This window comes from Ovis aries, chromosome 1, assembly GCF_016772045.2.
Source record: "Ovis aries strain OAR_USU_Benz2616 breed Rambouillet chromosome 1, ARS-UI_Ramb_v3.0, whole genome shotgun sequence".
NCBI classification, from domain to species: Eukaryota; Metazoa; Chordata; class Mammalia; order Artiodactyla; family Bovidae; genus Ovis; species Ovis aries.
The window spans coordinates 143,679,434-143,702,767 of NC_056054.1; the positions used below are offsets into that span (position 1 = coordinate 143,679,434).

Genomic DNA, 23,334 nt, shown 5'->3' on the forward strand with positions numbered 1-23,334 from the left:
TCATTTTCTGATAATCTGATGTCTTGACATTATTCCTGAATAACTCTGATGCATGAAATATTCTTTAACTAACCTTTGTCTTCTAAAGGACTCCCAGTATTTGAACTAGAGACTCACCTTTCAATCTGCCCCATGGACTCTATCCAAACACTGACTTGAGTACTCTGATTATTCCTCACTCTAACAATACTGTACATTTAAAGTACTTTCTGACATAGACCTGTAAGTAACTACCAGTCTTGTGATTTCTACCAACTGCTCTGAAGAACGGAGATTAACTTTTAATTCTTCTTTGTTGAGCAAGTAAGACACAGAATGGATTTTGAGCCAAAACAATATAATTCGATCTGACTTGATCTTGAACCCAGAAGTAATTGCTCTTGAACTACCTCGCTTAGTGAATAACCTTTGATTAGGATAGCATAATAAATCAGTCCTCAGGTGATGGAGATTCTGAATTCTTGATATACATCAGGCAAGATAAGGAGAACAGAGAGGGAAGAACATAGGAAAGAAGAATGCAGAACAGGGGAAAATGGTGTATAATATAAAATAGAAACTAAATACTACATTGAGAAATATGGACTTAATGTATTAGTGTAACAGGAGCTGAAAAAGAGTTGATAAATTTTCACAGAGATGTAAAACTTTCTTTGTATTATCATTACATCTCACATACAAATGAAAATGTGTATTTGTTTCATTTCATTCTTAATAATAAAACTACAATAGCAGTTTGATTAATTCAAAAATGGACTCTGAATCTCTGATGTTCCATCAAAGAACACTGAATATTGGATATGCTACATGAATGATGTCTGGTATAAACCTTTGATACTGGGAATAAGGGATCTTAGAATTTGTACACTGTAATGATATGCATCAAACAATTGAGAAGGTGAAACCTTGAGAAAAGGAAAGATATAAACAAAAGCACCTTATAAATACCAATGTTAGGTTGGCCATGCCATTATTATGATGGAGAGTGAAAGCATCAGTCACTCAATGGTGTCCCATCTTTTCGTGACCCCACACATGGACTGTAGCCCTCCAGGCTTCTCTGTCCATGGAATTCTCCAGGGAAGAATTCTGTAGTGGGTTGCCATTCCCTTCTCCAGGAGACCTTCCCAACCCACGAATTGAACCCGGGTCTCCCAAATTGCTGGCAGACTTTTTTTTTTTTTTTTTTTTTACCATCAGAGCCGCCAGGGAAGCCCATTACTATTAAATTAGAGATAATCAGGGTAATACTTACAAATTTAGCATTAGGCATGTTTTAGGAAATAACTGAGAGTACGGAATGTGGAATGATTCAGAATGTGAAATAATTAAAATCTTGCCACTGATCCAGACCAATAAGCTTCCTAAAGAACAAAGTGGCCAGTTATATAGACAGATAATACTGTCTCTCTTTCACACCCCTTGCTTAATATAAACAGTGAGTCCTCTATACTTTATGATTAGTAATAGCAATGTTATGGTATCTATTATCACCATGAACACTTTCATAACTATGAATCCTCAAAAGTATCAGAAATAATCTTTAAGTCTTACCACGAGCCCCTCAACAATCATAATGAAGTTACCAATAACCATAAAAATTCTTAGGGAGCCACATGACTCTGTGCCAAGAACTAGTCTAGGTCTTCGTGCATTATCTTATTCAATTTGATCCTTAAAATTTAAGTTTATTATTATCATTTATGTATCATGAAACTTAAAAGTGATATTGGTTTTATCTTGATGAATTCCTTATCACTTTTCAAGATTAAATAAAAGGCTACCTATTTTGATTATTTTTTTAACTCTTCAAAGCAGAATTTGTTGCTTTTTATACTGTTTCCTTTCAAAAATCTAAATATTTATTGTAATTGATTTTAGCATCTCCCTCACTTGACTACGAGCTCTTTAAGAAAAGTAGCATATCCTATTCATGTTTATTTCCTTGGTACTACACCAGGCACATAGTATATGCTCAGTAGTCGCTTTGTGAAAATTGAAGAAACTGAATGAAGATAAAATCAATATGTCAATAAAATCATATAAACCAATATGGCAAGTATTATATTTTTAAAGGATATTTACTGGCCATGTGGGGCCAACCCAAGACAGCCGGGTCATGGTGGAGAGGTCTAACAGAATGTGGTCCACTGGAGAAGGGGATGGCAAACCACTTCAGTATTCTTGCCTTGAGAACCCCAGGAACAGTATGAAAAGGCAAAATGACAGGACACTGAAAGATGAACTCCCTGGGTCAGTAGGTGCCCAATATGCTACTGGAGATCAGTGGAGAAAAAACTCTGGAAAGAATGATGGGATGGAGCCAAAGCAAAAACAACACCCAGTTGTGAGTGGGACTGGTGATGGAAGCAGGGTCCAATGCTGTAAACAGCAATATTGCATAGGAACCTGGACTGTTAGGTCCATGAATCAAGGCAAATTGGAAGTAGTCAAACAGGAGATGGCAAGAGTGAACATCTATATTCTGGGAATCAGTGAACTAAGATGGACTGAAATGGGTGAATTTAACTCAGATGACCATTATATCTACTACTGTTGGCAGGAATCCCTTAGAAGAAATGCAGTAGCCATCATAGTCAACAAAAGAGTCCGAAATGCAGTACTTGGATGCAGTCTCAAAAAGGACAGAATGATCTCTGTTCATTTCCAAGGCAAACCATTCAATGTCACGGTAATCCAAGTCTATACCCCGAACAGTAACATTGAAGAAGCTGAAGTTGAACAGTTCTATGAAGACCTACAAGACCTTCTAGAACTAACACCCCCAAAGATGTCCTTTTCATTATAGGGTACTGGAACGCAAAAGTAGGAAGTCAAGAAACACCTGAAGTAACAGGCAAATTTGGCCTTGGAGTGAAGACTGAAGCAGGGCAAAGGCTAATAGAGTTTTGCCAAGAGAACACACTGGTCATAGAAAACACCCTCTTCCAACAACACAAGAGAAGACTACACATGGACATCACCAGATGGTCAACACCAAAGTCAGATAGATTATATTCTTTGCAGCCAAAGATGGAGGAGCTCTATACAGTCAGCAAAAACAAGACTGGGAGCTGACTGTGGCTCAGATCATGAACTCCTTATTGCCAAATTCAGACTGAAATTGAAGAAAGTGGAGGAAATACTACATCATTCAGGTATGACCTAAATCAAATCCACTATGACTATACAGTTGAAGTGAGAAATAGATTTAAGAGACGAGATCTGATAGACAGAGTGCCTGATGAACGATGGACTGAGGTTTGTGACACTGTACAGGAGACAGGGATCAAGACCATTCCCAAGAAAAAGAAACGCAAAAAAACAAAATGGCTGTCTGAGGAGGACTTGCAAATAGCTGTGAAAAGAAGGGAAGTGAAAAGCAAAGGAGAAAAGGAAAGATATACCCATTTGAATGCAGAGTTCCAAAGAATAGCAAGGAGAGATAAGAAAGCCTTCCTCAGTGATCAATGCAAAGAAATAGAGGAAAACAATAGAATGGGAAAGACAAGAGATCTCTTCAAGAAAATTAGAGATACCAAGGGAACATTTCATGCAAAGATGGACTCAATAAAGGACAGAAATAGTAGGGACCTAACAGAAGCAGACGCTATCAAGAAAAGGTGGCAAGAATACACAGAAGAACTGTACAAAAAAGATCGTCATAAACCAGATAATCATGATGGTTTGATCACTCACCTAGAGCCAGACATCCTGGAATGTGAAGTCAAGTGGGCCTTAGGAAGCATCACTATAAACAAAGCTAATGGAGGTGATGGAATTCCAGTAGAGCTATTTCAAATCCTAAAAGATAACGTGTGAAAGTGCTGCACTCAATATGCCAGCAAATTAGGAAAACTCAGCAGTGGCCACAGGACTGGAAAAGGTCAATTTCATTCCAATCCCTAAGAAAGGCAATGCCAAACAATGCTCAAACTGCTGCACAATTGCACTTATCTCACACACTAGTAAAATAATGCTTAAAATTCTCTAAGCCAAGCTTCAGCAATACAGGAACCATGAACTTCCTGATGTTCAAGCTGGTTTTAGAAAAGGCAGAGGAACCAGAAGTCAAATTGCCAACATCTGCTGGATCATGGAAAAAGCAAGGGAGTTCTAGAAAAACATCTATTTCTGTTTTCTTGACTATGCCAAAGCCTTTGACTGTGGGGATCACAATAAACTGTAGAAAATTCTGAAAGAGATGGGAATACCAGACCACCTGACCTGCCTCTTGAGAAACCTGTAGGCCGTTCAGGAAGCAACAGTTAGAACTGGACATGGAACAACAGATTGGTTCCACATAGGAAAAGGAGTACATCAAGGCTGTATATTGTCACACTACTTATTTAAATTATATGCAGAGTACATCATAAGAAATGCTGGGCTGGAGGAAGCACAAGCTGGAATCAAGATTGCTGGGAGAAATATCAATAACCTCAGATATGCAGATGACACCACCCTTATGGCAGAAAGTGAAGAGGAACTAAAAAGCCTCTTGGTGAAAGTGAAAGAGGAGAGTTGAAAAAGTTGGCTTAAAGCTCAACATTCAGAAAACAAAGATTGCGGCGTCTGGTCCCATCACTTCATGGTAAACAGATAGGGAAATAGTAGAAATAGTGGCTGACTTTATTTTCGGGGGCTCCAAAATCACTGCAGATGGTGATTGCAGCCATGAAATTAAAAGACGCTTACTCCTTGGAAGGAAAGTTATGCCCAGCCTAGACAGCATAATCAAAAGCAGAGATATTACTTTGCCAACAAAGGTCCATCTAGTCGAGGCTATGGTTTTTCCAGTAGTCATGTATGGATGTGAGAGTTGGATTATAAAGAAAGCTGAGCGCCGAAGAATTGATGCTTTTGAACTGTGGTATTGGAGAAGACTCTTGAGAGGCCCTTAGACTGCAAGGACATCCAACCAGTCTATCCTAAAGGAGATCAGTCCTGGGTGTTCATTGGAAGCACTTATGTTGAAGCTGAAATTCCAATACTTTGGCCACCTGATGTGAAGAGCTGTCTCATTTGAAAAGACCCTGATGCTGGGAAAGATTGAGGGCAGGAGGAGAAGGGGATGACAGAGGATGAAATGGTTGGATGGCATCACCGACTTGATGGACATGGGTTTGGGTGGACTCCGGGAGTTGGTGATGGGCAGGGAGGCCTGGTGTGGTGTGGTTCATGGGATCTCAAAGAGTCAGACACGACTGAGTGATTGAACTGAACTGAACTGGGCTAGGAAAATTTATAGTCATCTTGATCAACAGACAAATGGTTGATTGTAATCTTTAAAGAGAACATAAGTAGAAAAGATAGTATATTTAAAGTTAAAAGTAGTGGTATTTATTAAGCGTAATCTTATCAGAAAAAGTCCTTGAAATTATGCTTGATTCCAAACTAAGAATATATTTCGATGAGAGAAAAATAAATAAAAAATTAATCACTAAAAACCTGGAATCAGGAAAGATATAAAGACACGAAATTGAACTTGAACTTGAAAGTCACTCAGTTGTGTCTGACTCTTGCAACCCCATGGACTACACAGCCCATGGAATTCTCCAGGCCAGAATACTGGAGCAGTTGCCAGTCCCTTCTCCAGGGGATCTTCCCAACTCAGGGATGGAACCCAGGTCTCCTACATTGTAAGTGGATTCTTTACCAATTAATCACTAAAGACCTAGAATCAGGAAAGATATAAAGACACGCTTAGTTGCTCAATTGTGTCTGACTCTTTGTGACCCCACGGAATGTAGCCCACCAGGTTCCTCTGTCCATGGGACTTTCAAGGTGAGAATACTGGAGGGGGCTGCGGTTTCCTTCTCCAGAGGAGAATAAATTTAGACACAAGGAATAATATATCATGAACAAAAATGAAAAGATCTGGGGTTGATTTTTCCTAGAGAAAAAAAAATAAAAACTGTGAAGACATTAGTTTCATATCCATAGAGCCTCTCCATATTGTCAGAAGTGAGAAGGAGTGATTAGGTAATATTTTACCTTCCTAGGTAGTTAGGTCTAAGGAAAAATTCATCGGATAGCCTAGTACTTCAAAAAAGAAATAGCTGATGAAGAACTTGTTGAATTCTTATTCCTATTGACCTTTAAGAATAGAACAAATGGCTGGAAGCAGACCTCTCCATAGTCCAAAAGCTGAAATTTAAATGTAAGCTATTAATACTTATTATTTTCCTGAGATTTTCCTAGGTCAGAGATCCTTCTTATGAGCAACTACACCATTTCTTAGAAATGGAATGGCCGTAATTACTTAGGAAACATTGCAATGAATGATAATTAGAAACCTAATCAAATTATGTTATAAACCACATTCATTTCTCCATAATTGGTTGCAATTTAGTTAATATCATCAAACAATTACCATAAGCATTCCTAAATGATTTGCTGAAGTATATGGAGGATAGAATGCTCTGACTAATCCATCCATAGCAAATCAATTTCTGTGGAAATTTAAATGTTTGTTACAAACTAGAAATGCTCATTAAATACTTCGTTCTTCAATTCAACTTGATAAATTCTTATTGACACTAACGATGTGCTGGCTGTAGTCCATTACACTAGAAGATGTGCAAAGAATGCATTGTTGACTTTACCTTTCTTTGGACTACTCCTTTTAGTTTCTCCATTTCCCCCAGAATTGCAGAAAGCACAGATGATTTTCCAGACCCAACTTGCCCTACAACAGCCACTAAGGCTCCTTCTGGAATCCTTATGTTCAAGCTGCACAACAAAGACAGAAAGAGATGATATAGGAAGTTCTGTTATAATTGTTTTTAATGTATATTCCCAGAAAAGTCACTGTATCACAAGTCACTATATACAGGGCATCATCCTTGAAATTGCTGCTATTCACATTGTCCTACATTATTGTACAAACATCCATCCTTTCAAAATGCAAGCAGTAAATGCTGCAAACAAAATAGAGGAAATGAACAGGGGGTAAAAAAGATTGTAAAACAATCATAAAGATGAAAGATGTAGTGAGAGGTTTTTTAAAAAATCCTACAAATTCCAATAGATTCATCTTCTGCTTAAAACCTCTAAAAGATAAACATATGAAGCATGATAGAATGTATGCTAATTTTTTTGTTTTGTTTTTAATTTTCCCCCAATCATGACTTACTCTTTTAATACTGGAGTGCCTGTTTTATCCCAGGAAAAGGAAGCATTTATAAAACCAATGGCATGATCTAGGAAGAAAAATAAATACAGAAATGTATCTTAGAATCAATTGTCTTCAGCCCAGAAGTCAAATAAATATTAAACACAAAAAAGAACTGCTAACCTCCTATGTAGTTTGCTTCAATACTATGTGGAAGAAGTTCCTCAGTGTTCAGAAAGTCTTCCAAATGAACCAGTGATATTCTTGTCTATCAAAATAAACACAAATGGAATTTTTGGGTTTCAAGAAGTTAAATGAAAAAATATTTAAAAGTTTTTGATGTAAACTGGAGATATTGATACAAATATTCAGCAAGCATGATTTGCATTGTTTTAATGTTTATAAATTAGTCCATCGATAAAGAAAAAGAAGTTTCAAGAATCAAAAAACAAAACAAACATATATATGCAGGAAAACATGAGAGGTTAGAAACCAAAAATTCTCCTTAACATTCTAGCAAAAACATGATAACTGATTAATTAATAATCATAGAATAATTAGTTTTTAAGAGAGACTTCAGGTTGGTTGAATGAAATCTGCTTGTGAGAATAAACAAAATAATAATTTTAGCAATGGTAACATTTAATTAATAGAATAGCTATAAATGTTTTGCTACAGATAGGATAAATAGAATCATTTTTCCTCTGATACTGACTTGCATGAAACCTCTAGTACATTTTTATTCACTTTATGTTAGGATATGTCTACTGTTAATGGATAAGATATAATTAAAAGCTGTGATTTTGTTTACCAAGTGTGTCATACCAGTATGCAAGGTTGGTTCTTTTTCTTTTTTTTTTTTTTTTATAATTGTTCTCCTTATTTATTTAGTGACAGTAGTTGCATACCACTAGGAGTTGGAAAACACTCTGGGATACCAGACGTTTAGCTAGAATATAGTTTCAAAAGCAAAATGGAACCATTATTTTAAGAATATTTGTTTTAAGAGAAGTGTGCTGTGAAATGTGCTAAAAGCATCAATAGTACTTCTATGCCCTCTGCTGGTGATTATTAGCAAAAGAATATAAAAATAGTATTATGGAACAAAAGTAGCTTAAGTGCTATTTACTATAGAATTATGTTACTTTTCATTCAGATATAATTTCTATATCTCAATTTTTATGAATTAAAAGGAAAAGTTCTTAGATCAAAGAGCTAGTTCCAGTAAGCAAAAATTCACTTTGTTTATGAACCCAGACTTGAAAAAGTTTTGATGGGTGAATACCCAAACCTGATATTGAAAAAATTTAATTGAGAAAATCTAGGGGTAAAGGGATCAAAGAACTCACTTCTTTGGATTTCCTATGGTTTTAGCTGCCATCATAGCATCTAAAGAGGCTTCAGTGATTGGAGATTACAATAAAAGCAGGCTAAACGAGACACCTCATACAAGGTTGGCTGACAGAAGGATATTATCAGTGCACTTTTGTCCCTAGTTTATTATTTCAGTATAGATGAAGTTTTGCTGAACCCTGGGAAAATTCAGACCTACTACTGTGCAAATCACTTACTCAAAATTTTTCAGCTAAAAACAGAAAATAAACCATTTGATGGCATAGTGTCAAACTCCAAATTTTAAAAAGCTAAACAAGAGAACCAACACTTAGCAAAGAAAACAATATCACATGTTGAAATGCTTAAAAGTCATTCTTATACATGAAAAGCACAGGCAAAGAAAACATGATTCTTTTCACTATGTAATATTCTCTATTGCTCATTAACTTAGGGAAATTTTGAAAGCAGCATAAAACAACTACAAGTGCTGGGAAAACTGGTCAGCCACTTGTAAAAGAATGAAACTAGATCGCTTTCTAACACCGCACACGAAAATAAACTCAAAATGGATTAAAGATCTAAATGTAAGACCAGAAACTATAAACTCCTAGAGGAGAACATAGGCAAAACACTCTTCGACATAAATCACAGCAGGATCCTTTATGATCCACCTCCCAGAATTCCGGAAATAAAAGCAAAAATAAACAAATGGGATCTAATTAAAATTAAAAGCTTCTGCACAACAAAGGAAAATATAAGCAAGGTGAAAAGACAGCCTTCTGAATGGGAGAAAATAATAGCAAATGAAGCAACTGACAAACAACTAATCTCAAAAATATACAAGCAACTTATGCAGCTCAATTCCAGAAAAATAAACGACCCAATCAAAAAATGGGCCAAAGAACTAAATAGACATTTCTCCCAAGAAGACATATGGATGGCTAACAAACACATGAAAAGATGCTCAACATCACTCATTATTAGAGAAATGCAAATCAAAACCACAGTGAGGTACCACTTCACACCAGTCAGAATGGCTGCAATCCAAAAATCTGCAAGCAATAAATGCTGGAGAGGGTGTGGAGAAAAGGGAACCCTCCTTCACTGTTGGTGGGAATGCAAACTAGTACAACCACTATGGAGAACAGTGTGGAGATTCCTTAAAAAATTGCAAATAGAACTACCTTATGACCCAGCAATCCCACTTCTGGGCATACACACCAGGGAAACCAGAATTGAAAGAGACACATGTACCCCAATGTTCATCACAGCACTGTTTATAATAGCCAGGACATGGAAACAACATAGATGTCCATCAGCAGATGAATGGATAAGAAAGCAGTGGTACATATACACAATGGAGTATTACTCAGCCGTTAAAAAGAATACATTTGAATCAGTTCTGATGAGATGGATGAAACTGGAGCCGATTATACAGAGTGAAGTAAGCCAGAAAGAAAAACATCAATACAGTATACTAACACATATATATGGAATTTAGAAAGATGGCAATGATGACCCTATATGCAAGACAGCAAAAAAGACACAGATGTGTATAGCGGACTTTTGGACTCAGAGGGAGAGGGAGAGGTGGGATGATTTGGGAGAATGGCATTGAAACATGTATACTATCATGTAAGAATCGAATCACCAGTCTATGTCCGATGCAGGATACAGCATGCTTGGGGCTGGTGCATGGGGATGACCCAGAGGGATGTTGTGGGGAGGGAGGTGGGAGGGGGTTCATGTTTGGGATCGCATGTATACCCGTGGTGGATTCATGTCAATGTATGGCAAAACCAATACAGTATTGTAAAGTAAAATAAAGTAAAAATAGAAATTAAAAAAAAAAAGATTAAGAAGTGAAATATGCAAAACTAGAGATTTCAGTAGAGGAATGATTCTCAGTTTAAGGATAATTTGGACGTACCTGGACCACAGCTGAGATCACCATCGGTAAATCAAACAGAGGAAGCCTCAAGATATTAAACAAAGACATAGATGTGAACACTTTAGTGGCTGTTAAAATGTTTCCTTCATCCAGTAAGAAATAGACACCAAATGTTGCCAGGGACACCTTAAAAGTAGACATGTAATTTTCTTCAATTGTGCAATTATTAATTACAGACTCAAAATTAGGAAAGAAATCTTCAATAACATTTGTTGTTGTTGTTTACCAAAATTTGGTACTATTTAGTACTATTGCTGAAGAATATGAAATAAATGTTTAGTACAGATCATACAATTAAGTATCTTAGATAATGACATCCTATGAACATGTCATAGGTCCAGCTCCCTTCTTTGACATGGCACATTTTCACTACAGTAATTATCCCCATTTAAAACATACAACAGTTCATTTTTTCCTTCCTTGTGTAAATTTTTTCCAGTGATGCGTGCATACCTTTTGTCTCATATGCAAAAATTTTACTTTCTCTGTGTCTTAATATTAACTGAAGAATGTATAAATAAATCATGACTAGTAGGATTTATATTTACTTGCATAAGTTTCATTTAGAAAAGGCAGAAAAGTTCATTTATGCATGAGACTGTATTGACTATTTATCATGTACATAAGACTATCTTAAGCAAATGCTTACTGGCTATTTTTACTAAAGTATTCCAAATGTAAATATTGCTTTTACATTCATAATATCCACATGTTTGTTTAAATAAAAAATAATAATATTTTAAATTAACAACAGGGGAGACATGTAGAATGTTTCCTGACCCCATCACTATTGAGAGTGGCTAAAATTATCCTTTGGCTTCCAGCCACTGCTTCAATATCTCAAGGCAATTTATACTCTTTAAATAGAATGAGATTCCCAACATTTGCATGAAGTGACAGAAAGAAAGAGACTTCAATTCATATCAATTCACCTACAAATACTAGTTCTATAACTCTGAGGATATTTCCAAACTATTTCCATTTCCTCTTGTGAAATGAGAAAAGTAATACCTTAGTATTGCAAGAATGAAATAAAATGCATATAATTTGTCTGATACACAGTAGAAATGCTCAATAATGTCCCTTTCCAACTCTACGTAATGTGCCTTTCAGTCTTGCTTAAAAGGGATTAATCATGAAAAATAATGGAGCTGAAAAGGAACTCTGAAATATAGGTTATATTTTTTTAAGATTGAGGATGGCATGTGTTCAATCTATGAAAAATTTACAAAGATGTAAAATCTTATTAAATATAAAAAATACAGACCAGTGAAAATGCATCAAAAATTTTTCCCCATCTTTAAAACTTTCATTCTTTTATCTCTACAGATTAATGACTGCATTTTTTGAAAATTTAAATTTAGATATAGAAGACTTCACTTTGGAAACCTTAATTTCAGGGAATTTGAAGGTGAAAATGCAAATCAAACTTGAAAATCAAAACAAGAAATAATATACACACTTACCAAGAATGGAATGCAAGTTAAAGTTAGCATGGAAAATACAGTAAGATACCCAGCTGATTTCTGAACTTCCAATTCCTTTTCTCGAATTTCAATAATCTTCTTTTTATAGGAGGGTTCCCATGCATAAAGTTTGAGAATCTGTAAAGAAGTCAGATGATGACAATCAATATCATAGAAGAAATAAAAAAGCATGCACACGTACAAATACACACACTATAACACACACACTCATAACTGTGAAGGTGAAAATGGTACCCAGGAAGTAAATTACTCCTGTTTTCGACTGAGTCATAATATTTCCTGTGGTGTTTTTCTAGGGTGAGTAGGTGGAGGAAATCACCATTTCCCCACTCTTATGTGTCTCTTACCCACTACTAGCTTATTCCTGAGCCAGACTTTGACAACATCCCAGCTCCTGGCATGAGCTCCATAGCAGTTTCTGTCTAGCTTGAAAGTGAAAGTGAGAGTCGCTCAGGTATGTTTGACTCTTTGTCCACAGATGCATTATGGACATGTCTGAGCCACCAGGGAAGCCCTCTGTCTAGTTTAATCCTGACAAATGTTCCACTGGTCCAACTCTGAATTCTATTATTTTCACATCTTTTAATAGTTAAGCTTTTCCCCCGGCCTCCCAACTTCTTGAAAACTTATGTCTTGGGATGTCAAGCCATTTTCTGAAAGGTTACAGGTGTTTTGAGATTGCAAACTATTTCCTGAGATGGAAAACATGGAGAAGCAGAATCATGCAATGGCTTACCACATACTTTTTAGAGTTAGACAGACCTACATTCAAATTCCAGGCCTCTTATGTTGTTCATTTGCTCAGTCACGTCCAACTCTTTGTGACCCCATGGACAGTAGCTCACCAGGCTTCATTGTCCTTCACTGTCTCCTGGAGTTTGCTCAAGCTTTTGTCCACTGACTTGATAAAGCAACCAACCGTTTCATCCTCTGTCACCCCGTCTCCTCCAGCCTTCAATCTTTCCCAGCATCAGGGTCTTTTCAAATGAGTCAGTTCTTCGCATCAGGTGGCCAAAGTATTGGAGCTTCAGCTTCAGCAGTTCTTGCAATGTACATTCAGGGTTGATTTCCTTTAGGATTAACTGGTTTGATCTCCTTGCTTTCCAAGGAACTCTCGAGTCTTCTCCAACACCACAGTTCAAAAGCATTAATTCTTTGGTACTCAGCTTTCTTTATGGTCCAACTCTCACATCCATACATGACTACCGTAAAAACCATACCTTTGACTATATGGACCTTTGCCAGTAAAATGATGTCTCTGCTTTTTAATATGCTGTCTAGATTTATCACAGTTTTCTTTCCAAGGAACAAGCATCTTTTAATTTCCTGGCTGCAGTCACTGACCACAGTGATTCTGGAACCCAAGAAAATAAAATTTGTCACTGTTTCCATTGTTTTCCCATCTATTTGCCATAAACTGATTGGATTGGATGCCATGATCTTAGTTTTCTGTGATGGTTAGTTTTATGTGTAAATGTGGCTAGGTTATGTTGCCCAGTTATTTTATCAAATACTAGTAGATGTTACTGTGAAGGTAATTTTTAGATCTGATTCACATTTAAACCATTAAACTTTAAATAAAGAAGATTGCCCTCCATTAAATGGGTGGTAACAAGCTTTGTTGCTTCAGTTGTGTCCAACTCTTTGTGATGCTATGGACTGCAGCCAGCCAGGCTCCTTTGTCCAAGGGATTTTCCAGGCAGGTATACTGCAGTGGGTTGCCATTTTCTTTTCCAGGGGATCTTCCTGACCTAGGAATCTAACCTTCATCTCTTACGTGTCTTGCATTGGCATTGACAGACAAGTTCTTTACCACTAGAGCCACCTGGGAAGCCCCTTAGATGGGTGAGCCCAATCTAATCAGTTGAAGGCCTCAAGAGAAGACATTAAGGTTCTCTGAGATGGAAGGATTTTTGCCTCCAGACTCAAGGCTGTAGCATCAACTCCTGCAGGAATTTCAAGCCTCAACAGATTTCAGACATGTCACTGCCTATACTCATAAGCCAGTTGCTTAAACTAAATCTTTGTTTCTCTATTCATCTATCTATCTATATGTCTGTGAATCCTCTGGAAATCTCTAATAATCTCTTACCAGCTCTGTGAACTTAGACATGACCCTCAACTGCTCAGATACTTTGTTTCCTTATTTGTAAAATGAAGATGAGAAATCTTTTTCTTTAGGTTTATAAGAATTATATGAGGAAACAGATATAGGGATAAGTACAGTACGTGACATACAGAAAATGTTTGATAAATGCTAAGCTATTATCAATGTTAGAGAGAGGCTTTATGACACCTGTTTTCAAACACCAAGGATGCAAACTGCCCCCACTTTTAAACTATCCTGATTTCCATTTGGACCTCTTCCAATATTCTAGTGTATTTACTGCTGGGACTGCTATTTTAAATCTTGAACTTTGCTTAGATCTTGAGAAAATTTCTTTTATCTACATTGTCTTGGTCCTACTGATAAAACAAATTTCATTTTATGAATATCAATACTTACAGCATATAAACATACATCAGTATTTTCTAAAGGATGCTGGGGGTCTCAGTTAACCCACAAAGAGGTGCAAGGTGCGTCTGGAGCATATACTTTGAGGATGTGTGACTTTATAGAATAATCTGAGTTAAATTTCAGTTCAGTTCAGTTCAGTTCAGTCACTCAGTCGTGTCTGATTCTTTGCGATCCCATGAATCGCAGCATGCCAGGCCTACTTGTCCATCACCAACTCCCGGAGTTCACCCAAACTCATGTCCATCGAGTCGGTGATGCCATCCCAGCCATCTCATCCTCTGTCATCCCCTTCTCCTCCTGCCCCCAATCCCTCCCAGCATCAGGGTCTTTTCCAATGAGTCAACTCTTCGCATGAGGTGGCCAAAGTATTGGAGTTTCAGCCTCAGCATCAGTCCCTCCAATGAACACCCAGGACTGGTCTCCTTTAGGATGGACTGGTTGGATCTCCTTGCAGTCCAAGGGACTCTCAAGAGTCTTCTCCAAAAGACTGTTCTATACAAAGCCTCCAATTAAAATAAATTTCAATTTTAAAAAAAAGGGGGAATGATGGGGAAAAAAAGAGTCTTCTCTAGCACCACAGTTCAAAAGCATCAATTCTTCGGCACTCAGCTTTCCTCATAATCCAACTCTCACATCCATACATGACCACTGGAAAAACCATAGCCTTGACTAGATGGACCTTTGTTGGCAAAGTAATGTCTCTGCTTTTTAATATGCTATCTAGGTTGGTCTTAACTTTCTTCCAAGGAGTAAGCATCTTTTAATTTCATGGCTGCAATCACCATCTGCAGTGATTTTGGAGCCCCCCCCAAAATAAAGTCTGACACTGTTTCCACTGTTTCCCCATCTATTTCCCATAAAGTGATGGGACCAGATGCCATGATCTTCATTTTCTGAATGTTGAGCTTTAAGCCAACTTTTTCACTCTCCTCTTTCACTTTCATCAAGAGGCTTTTAGTTCCTCTTCACTTTCTGCCATAAGGGTGGTGTCATCTGCATATCTAAGGTTATTGATATTTCTCCAGGCAATCTTTTTGCTATTCATGGATATCAGTCTCCTTTCAAGGTATCGTCAATCTAACAATGTCTTTCACTTCAGTAATGTATATTTTTGTAAACATGTTATACAGCACAATGCAGCGTATCATTTACAGATTCTAAAGTGAATCAGTGTGTACATACAATGGGTTTATTCTGTGGATAAATAATTTATTTGTGTATAAAGAAAGCTGAGTGCTGAAGAATTGATGCTTTTGAACTGTGGTGTTGGAGAAGACTCTTGAGACTGGACTGCAAGGAGGTCAAATCAGTCAATGGTAAACGAAATCACTCCTGAGTATTCATTGGAAGGACTGATGCTGAAGCTGAAATCCAATACTTTGGCCACCTGATGCAAAGAACTGGCTCATGTGAAAAGACCCTGATGCTGGGAAAGATAGAGGGCAGAGGAGAAGAAGACAATAGAGGATAAGATGGTTGGATGGCATCAGCAACTCAATGGACATGAATTTGAGCAAGCTCTGGGAGATGGTGATGGACCGGGAAGCCTGGAGTGCTGCAGTCCATGGGGTCGCAGAGAGTAGGACATGACTGAGCAACTGAACTGCACTGTACTTAGTCACTCAGTTGTGTCCATCTCTTTGTGACCCCAAGGACTACAGCCTGCTAGGCTCCTCTGTCCATGGGGATTCTCCAGGCAAGAATACCGGAGTCAGTTGCCATACCCTCCTCCAGGGGATCTTCCCAACCCAGGGATTAAACCCAGGTCTCCCACATTGCAGGTAGATGGAAATGTCCAATGGAGTTTTAAATGTCAGGAGGAAATTCCATGTGAACTTTGCAAATTTTGTGCTGTAGAAAAATCTGATGAGCTATAATCCAAGTGCAATAGGATTTGAAATTATACACAGATGATCTCTGATATACAGTGATTTAATTTAGGATTTTTCAACTTTAGGACAGTGTGAAAGCAATACTCATTCAGTAGAAATTGCACTTCCAATTTTGAATTTTGATGTTTTTCCTAGGTTACTTCTATGTGATATAATACTCTGCCATGGTGCTGGGCAGCCACACAATCTAAAGGATAAATAACCAATATACTACCAAGTTTTCTGCAACCACACTACCAGTCTGTTTTTCACTGTCAGTACAGTATTCAATAAATTAGTGAACTTTTCAATGCTTTCCCTGGTGGCTCAGATGGTAAAGCATCTGCCCACAATGCAGGAGACCCAGGTTTGATCCCTAGGTTGGGAAGATCCCTTGGAGAAGGAACTGACAACCCACTCCAGTATTCTGGCCTGGAAAATCCCACAGACAGAGGACCCTGGTAGTCTGTAGTCCATGGGGTCGCAACTGAGCAACTTCACTTTCATTTTTATTATAAAATAGGCTCTGTGTCAGACGATTTTGCCCAACTGTAGTCTAATGTAAGTGATGTAAGTATATGCTAAACTATGGTAATAAGTATGCTAGGTGTATTAAATGCATTTTCGACAATGATATTTTCAGCTTCTGATGGGTATATCAGGATATAAAGCCATTGTAAACTGAGGAATGTGGTAGTGGTTTAGTCTTAAGTTGTGTCCTCCTCTTGCAACCTCATGGACTGTAGCCTGTCAGGCTCCTCTGTCCATGGGATTTCCCAGGCATGAACACTGGATGGATTGCCATTTCCTTCTCCAAAACTGAGGGATATCTCTATGCAAAATGTATAAGGCTTCACTCATTTTATCACAGAGAAAATGTTAGGTGTGTGGAGTGGAGGTAGTTTTTCTAGGAAACAAATAATCAGTAACATATTTTTCATAGAATAGCCAGGTAAGTGGCTCAGACAGTAAAGAATCCGCCTGCAATGCAGGAGACCTGGGTTCGATCCCTTGGTCGGGAAGATCCCTTGGTGAAGGGAATGGTAACCCACTCCAGTATTCTTGCCCAGAAAATTCCATGAACAGAGGCACCTTGCGGGCTCTAGTCCCTGGGGTCACAAAGAGTCAGACATGATTGAGCAATGTATGATGTATAAAAGAAACCGAATGGCCTCTCATCACTTTCCCCATGTATCCACCTTCACACTGATGACAGTATAACTGCCACTCTTCCCTGCTTCATTCCAAATTTCTGTCTTTAAAACGAGTAATATTTTGTGTCTTTTGAGATATTTGTGTTTAGTTGTTGGTTGAGAATGAAAAAAAAAGCACCTTACATTTTATTTGGCTTTATTTAAATGCTATTTCAACGTAAGAATCTTATATATCTGAAATCTAAATTACTCTCTCAAAATTATACATGTTTCATTATTCTGATATTGAGAATGGTGAATGATTCATTTATTGGTTCGCTTATTGCTATATTCTAAATAGATAAATTAAATGCATGTTCTTTTTTTATTACCTTAATTCCATGTAAGATTTCATTGAGCAGTTTTATCTGTTTGTCCTTGTTCTTCCTTTGATTTTTCTATATAATGGAAAGAAAATGACAGTATATTTGACAAAAGTTGCTAATACTTTAATTTACATAACTATTTTTTAAAATGCAATCTACTTCCTCTATTTTATATAATATTTAGTTGTTGAAAACTATATTATAACATTCATATAACATTATTCTGTTAATGTTAGATAACAGTTATAAATAGATACTTTAAAACTTAAAAGTAGCCAGCAGTAAAATAAAAACAAGGTGTATACTTTCCAAAAGAGTAGAAAATATAATATTTATTCAGAAAAATTTTGTTATAAATGGAATAAAAATATTTATATTCAATAAAAATGGGAAAAATTCCCCAAACTCTATCAATTATATGTATGTAAATCTTTATTTTTATTCCTGTGGTACTTCTATTATCACAAATATATATATATACATACATATATATATATACATACCAACTTTTTTTGCAAATATTATATAAGTATTATATAGCATACTATTTATAATATAAAACTTTATTTATAATACTATTATCATTTGATCATTTCATCTTAAGGATTTTCTCCAATAATATTGCCACAATTATGTTATATGCAATAATATGAACTTGTATATCTAACAAAGTACACATTTACAAGCTAACATCCTTTATATCTTTTGTGTGATTAAAGTATATTTTTTATTTAGAATAATTGTACATAATATTGGAGTCTCTTTGGATGTTTTAGGACTCTAGATAAATTCCTGATAATGTAATTCCATTCCTAAAAATTTAACTTACAATTATTTAAAACCCAGAATATTAAAAAACATATTTTAAAATAATTCATTAAAAAATCTGTTATTCTAAATACCCATGTGTTTAGTAATTCATAATTATTTTATAATTATATGTTATTTCCTAGTTCTTATCTTTAAAAACTAGGCTTTTGGGTAATTATTTGAAAAATTCAGAAAAAAGTAAAGGAAGGTATAAACTCTTTGTTTCTAAATGTATTAAAGTAATAAGTAAAAAAATCTTCCCTCCTTCCATTTAATTTCACTTTACAGGTAACTACTTTTGAAAGACTAGTGTTTTATCTCTAGGTTATTTCTATGTTCATACAAATACATTCAAACCTATATTTATATATCTTTATCACTATATAAATCGTGATATAAATATATCACTTTATATATATTTTTATCATATCCATGTGCAAAGGTATATTCACATTTTAAAAACTGGATCATATATACATATATATACACACACACACATATATACATATATATACACACCATATAAGTGCATGGCATACATATTACACATTTTTGTTGTTTAGTAGCTAAGTCGTGTCCAACATTTTTTCAACCCCACTGACTGTAGCTCACCAGGCTCTTCTCTCCATGAGATTTCCCAGGCAAGAATACTAGAGTGGGTTGCCATTTCCTTCTCCAGGGGCTGTTCCCAATCCAGGGATCGAACCTGCGTCTCCTGCAACTCATGCATTGGCAGGCAGATTCTTTACCAGTGAGACACCTGGGAAGTGTCCACATATACACATAAGTGTATATATATAAGTGTCCACATATATATATATGTGTGTGTGTGTGTTTCTCTAATTTACTTTTTCCTCTAATAGTGATTGATTCATTTCCATGTCCATACATAAGATGTTGTTTGCCCTTTATTCATTTTAAATAATAAAATGATTGTCATAAGTAACACATCTGCATCTCTCTTTGTTACTTTAACATGGGAAACCACCTGTCTCTCCCATTACAGTGTGATCTCCTTCGGAGAAGTGAACTATGTCTTGGTCCTGTTCCCCCATTCCTACAGTACAGCATAGTACACACTGTCTTGGAAATAGCAGATGTCAAAAATATATGATAGTAAGATGACTAACTGAATGTAGAGGAAGAATATTAAAATTAATTCAGTTAAGCATTTACTGTCCCCTGGCTGCACGAAGCCATGCCTCGCTCACTTTAGCTCACTAGCCTTCTTGCCACTTCTTAAGGCAGACCAAGCATGCCCCCACCTCTAGGCTGCATACACACCATTCTTTTTGCCTGATATCTTTTTCTCAGACATCCACATGGATTGCTGCCTTACTCAGCTGATACATCATATCTTTCCTGAGGATGTTCCAGACCTTGTTTGTGAAACAAAATTTTTTGTTACTCTATCACTTTATCCTAATTATCTTTCTTCATACACAAATTAACACCAGGCATTATGCTATCTACCTATTTATTTACTTGTTTGTTGCCTTTCTCCCCCAATAATCCAAAGAGAGCTGGAACTTGTCAATTCTCTTCACTACTATACTTTATGTGCCTTTCACAGTGACTGACAGGATAGATGCTCAATCAATACTGGTTCAATAAATGAATGATTCGTTTGTATTATATCCATTTTAAGCCTCTATTTTCCATATTGAGAGAATTAGCTAGATGCTTATTATCAAGTCTGGAAACTCAAGCTTCTGTTTGACACAGGTAACATGAGGCAATTATTTTCTTACCTTCAGCGTTTTCATTCTATTTGCAACTAAAGCATTCATTGGTATAACAAACACAAGGACCGCCACCCCTGCTAACACTGCTGGACCCAGCTCTTGCCAAAGGAGTGATACGGCCATCAGGATTTGAAAAGGAGCCGACCAAAGAAGATTGATGTTTGTCATCAAGTCCATGAGCTGCTGGGCATCTGTTACCATCAGGTTAATAATTTCCCCAGTAGAAAACTGTTTTCTAGAAACATTAGATAGAAGCAGGGCCTGGGAAAAGAGAAGCAGAATACTTACAGTTCTGTAGATCATGCAGGATCTTTACAGTCAAACAATGATAACTTTTAACTAAAACTAAAAAGATTTCTAGCTCTGAGCTTCCTTTCTATTCGTTGGCACCCCTACTAAACCATCTAAAGTTTATCAATACAGAGTATACAGGTGAATCAATAAAAATCTAATGAAAGTTTTTTTAATGATATAGTTTCAATCCTAAAGAGATTACAGTCTAGTAGTGGAGTCCACTCCCCTCCTACACACAGGCTGATTATAAGGGCTTCCGAGGGCTCAGTAAAGAATCTGCCTGCAATGCAGGAGACCAGGGTCCAATCCCTGGGTTGGGAAGATCCCCTGGAAAAGGAAATGGCTACCCACTCCAGTATTCTTGCCTTGAGAATTCCATGGATAGAGGAGCCTGGCCAGCAACAGCCCATGGGGTCGCAAAGAGTTGGACACAACTGAGGGACTAACACACACACACACACACACACACACACACACACACACACACACACACACACACAAGTGTAACAGTAGCTCAGAAAGGCCATGAGTATTTACAGAGGTAAGAGTGTTGAAAAGCCTTCATTAGAAGATGGAAATACATCTTCTCTGTTCTTCCAAGGCCTAATTCTCCCTTTCCCTCTGTATATGTCATTTAATATTTGTATATTGAATTCAATATACTTAAGGCATCACTGACTCGATGGACCTGAGTCTGAGTGAACTCTGGGAGTTGGTAATGGACAGGGAGGCCTGGCATGCTGTGATTCATGGGGTCGCAAAGAGCCGGACACGACTGAGCGACTGAAATGAACTGAACTGAACTGAATACTTAAGGTTAATTACTGGTAATTTCTTACTAAGGCTAATACTAGAAATTCATTTATTTAATTTCCCACTCATTTAAAATTCCCAGAAAAATGCATGAAAGTGAAAGTGAAAGTTAGTTGCAGAGTCATCTCCAATTCTTTGCGATTCCATGGACTGCAGCCTGTCCTGCTCCTCTCTCCATGAAATTCCCCAGGCAAGAGTACTGGAGTGGGTTGCCATGTCCTTCCCCAGGGGCCTTTCCAATGTGGGGATCGAACCCAGGTCTCCCACATTGCAGGCAGATTCTTTACCTGCTGAACCACAAGGGAAGCCCGGGAAGCCCAGGAAAAATGCATAAACAACTGTAAAATAAGCAGGAAATTGATATTTATACCAGAAATTAGGTGAAAGTCCCACCATATGCCAAAAGTTTTAAGAAACTCCTACCACACTGATTTAAAGAGAGACAGGATTGAGAGCTAGATCTAACAACGGTAAATAGGATACAGGGGACACTCAAGTTCTCTTCACTCAATAAATGACTAGTACAAAGTCCAGAGAAAAAGCCCCTCTGGAAAATGAGCAGGCAGGGCCTTCAGTGGGACACTTCTAACATTCCCTAGGTTAAAACCCACGGGCTCAGGGCATATGGCAGTCTATGGGGCCAGCAGAGGAAAGGCACAACCCTGGGAGGTTCACAAGGGGTCAGGATCCTCCTAACCTTGATGGCTGCTGCAATGCTGAATCCTTTAATTTTCTGCTACTGCCTTCCAAGGTATGGTGCTGATGATACGACAGAATAAATACTGCTCCCATAAGAGGAAATAAAAAAAGGAAAAAACACACTACAATAGTTAAGCTTCTAGCTATGTCTCCTCCAAAGGCAGCTTTTTAATCTCCCCTAATAAGTTACTGACCATTTAATGTGGCCAAGAAAAACAATGGAAATCCAAGAACAGTTATTCTCATTTCATTAAGACTACAGCACTTTTTTGAGTGAGATCCATTGATCTCTAATAGCATCCACTTCCAACTTACTGTTATAAACAAATACAAACACTTTATCCTACTTTTCTAGAAGGAAAATATAAACTGACTTATGTAAAAACTAAAAGACTGGGTAGTTCAAAATAATCAAATTACCCAAGGAATCAAATAAATGCCCTCCTTTAGGAAAACACACAAAGCACAACTGTCATTAGCAAAGGCCATTAACAATTCTCAGGGAATTGGGTAATAAATTAAAGTCTTACCTTTTTTATTTTTTTTTTAATCCCCCTTTCCCTAGCACTTAGTCTATTCTCATTTGCTCACAGGGAGGCCATGTGCAGAGCCTTGTATCTGGCCCTTCAGACCAGGGTTCCTCCTGTGAAATGAAATGGCCAAGCCTACACCTCAGCTGGGCGTCCACGTTCAGAAGCCATGTGTGACACAAAATCCAAGATGGTAGCTGCAGGCCACGTGCAGAGACGCTGCTCCGGGAACTGCCATCTGGAGCCTAAGCAGCCCAGCTGCCCCTGCTCCAATTCCGCAAGAACCTCATTTTGAGAGATCCCTATAAAGCAGCCTTACCTACTGCCTATTAGAGGAATGGGTGCTCCAGAGAACAGGCCCACACCTCTTCATTATCTGATCAAAGAATAAAACCTTCCTTCGCTTCTGACCAGAACTCAGATGCTCGAAGGGCACTAGGCAGAAGGACCCTTGTTGGGGTCCCACTCAGGAAGACTGCTAACACAACCTTGTGACTCCTTAATTTTTTGAAACTTCATTCATGTCATTGATTGCATTTGGTCTAAAAAAAGTGTTAGTTGCTCAGTCATATTCGATTCTTTGTGAAAATGTGGACCATAGCCCGCCAGGCTCCTCTGTCCATGGAATTATCTGGGCAAGAATACTGG

General features: G+C 37.3%; 1 protein-coding gene across 1 annotated transcript in view; it reads right to left on the reverse strand.

Annotated features, from left to right (window-relative positions):
• The window catches only part of LOC101122496 (multidrug resistance-associated protein 1-like), a 100,081-nt gene that overhangs the window by 44,676 nt on the left and 32,071 nt on the right, over window positions 1–23,334 (reverse strand). The window contains exons 6-12 of the mRNA XM_060397111.1: window positions 20,357–20,611; window positions 17,802–17,867; window positions 11,867–12,004; window positions 10,380–10,526; window positions 7,298–7,382; window positions 7,136–7,202; window positions 6,606–6,732 (exon numbers count right to left, since the gene is read on the reverse strand). Of these exons, the coding sequence (XP_060253094.1) occupies window positions 6,606–6,732; window positions 7,136–7,202; window positions 7,298–7,382; window positions 10,380–10,526; window positions 11,867–12,004; window positions 17,802–17,867; window positions 20,357–20,611 (885 nt within the window). The remainder of the gene's footprint in view (window positions 1–6,605; window positions 6,733–7,135; window positions 7,203–7,297; window positions 7,383–10,379; window positions 10,527–11,866; window positions 12,005–17,801; window positions 17,868–20,356; window positions 20,612–23,334) is intronic.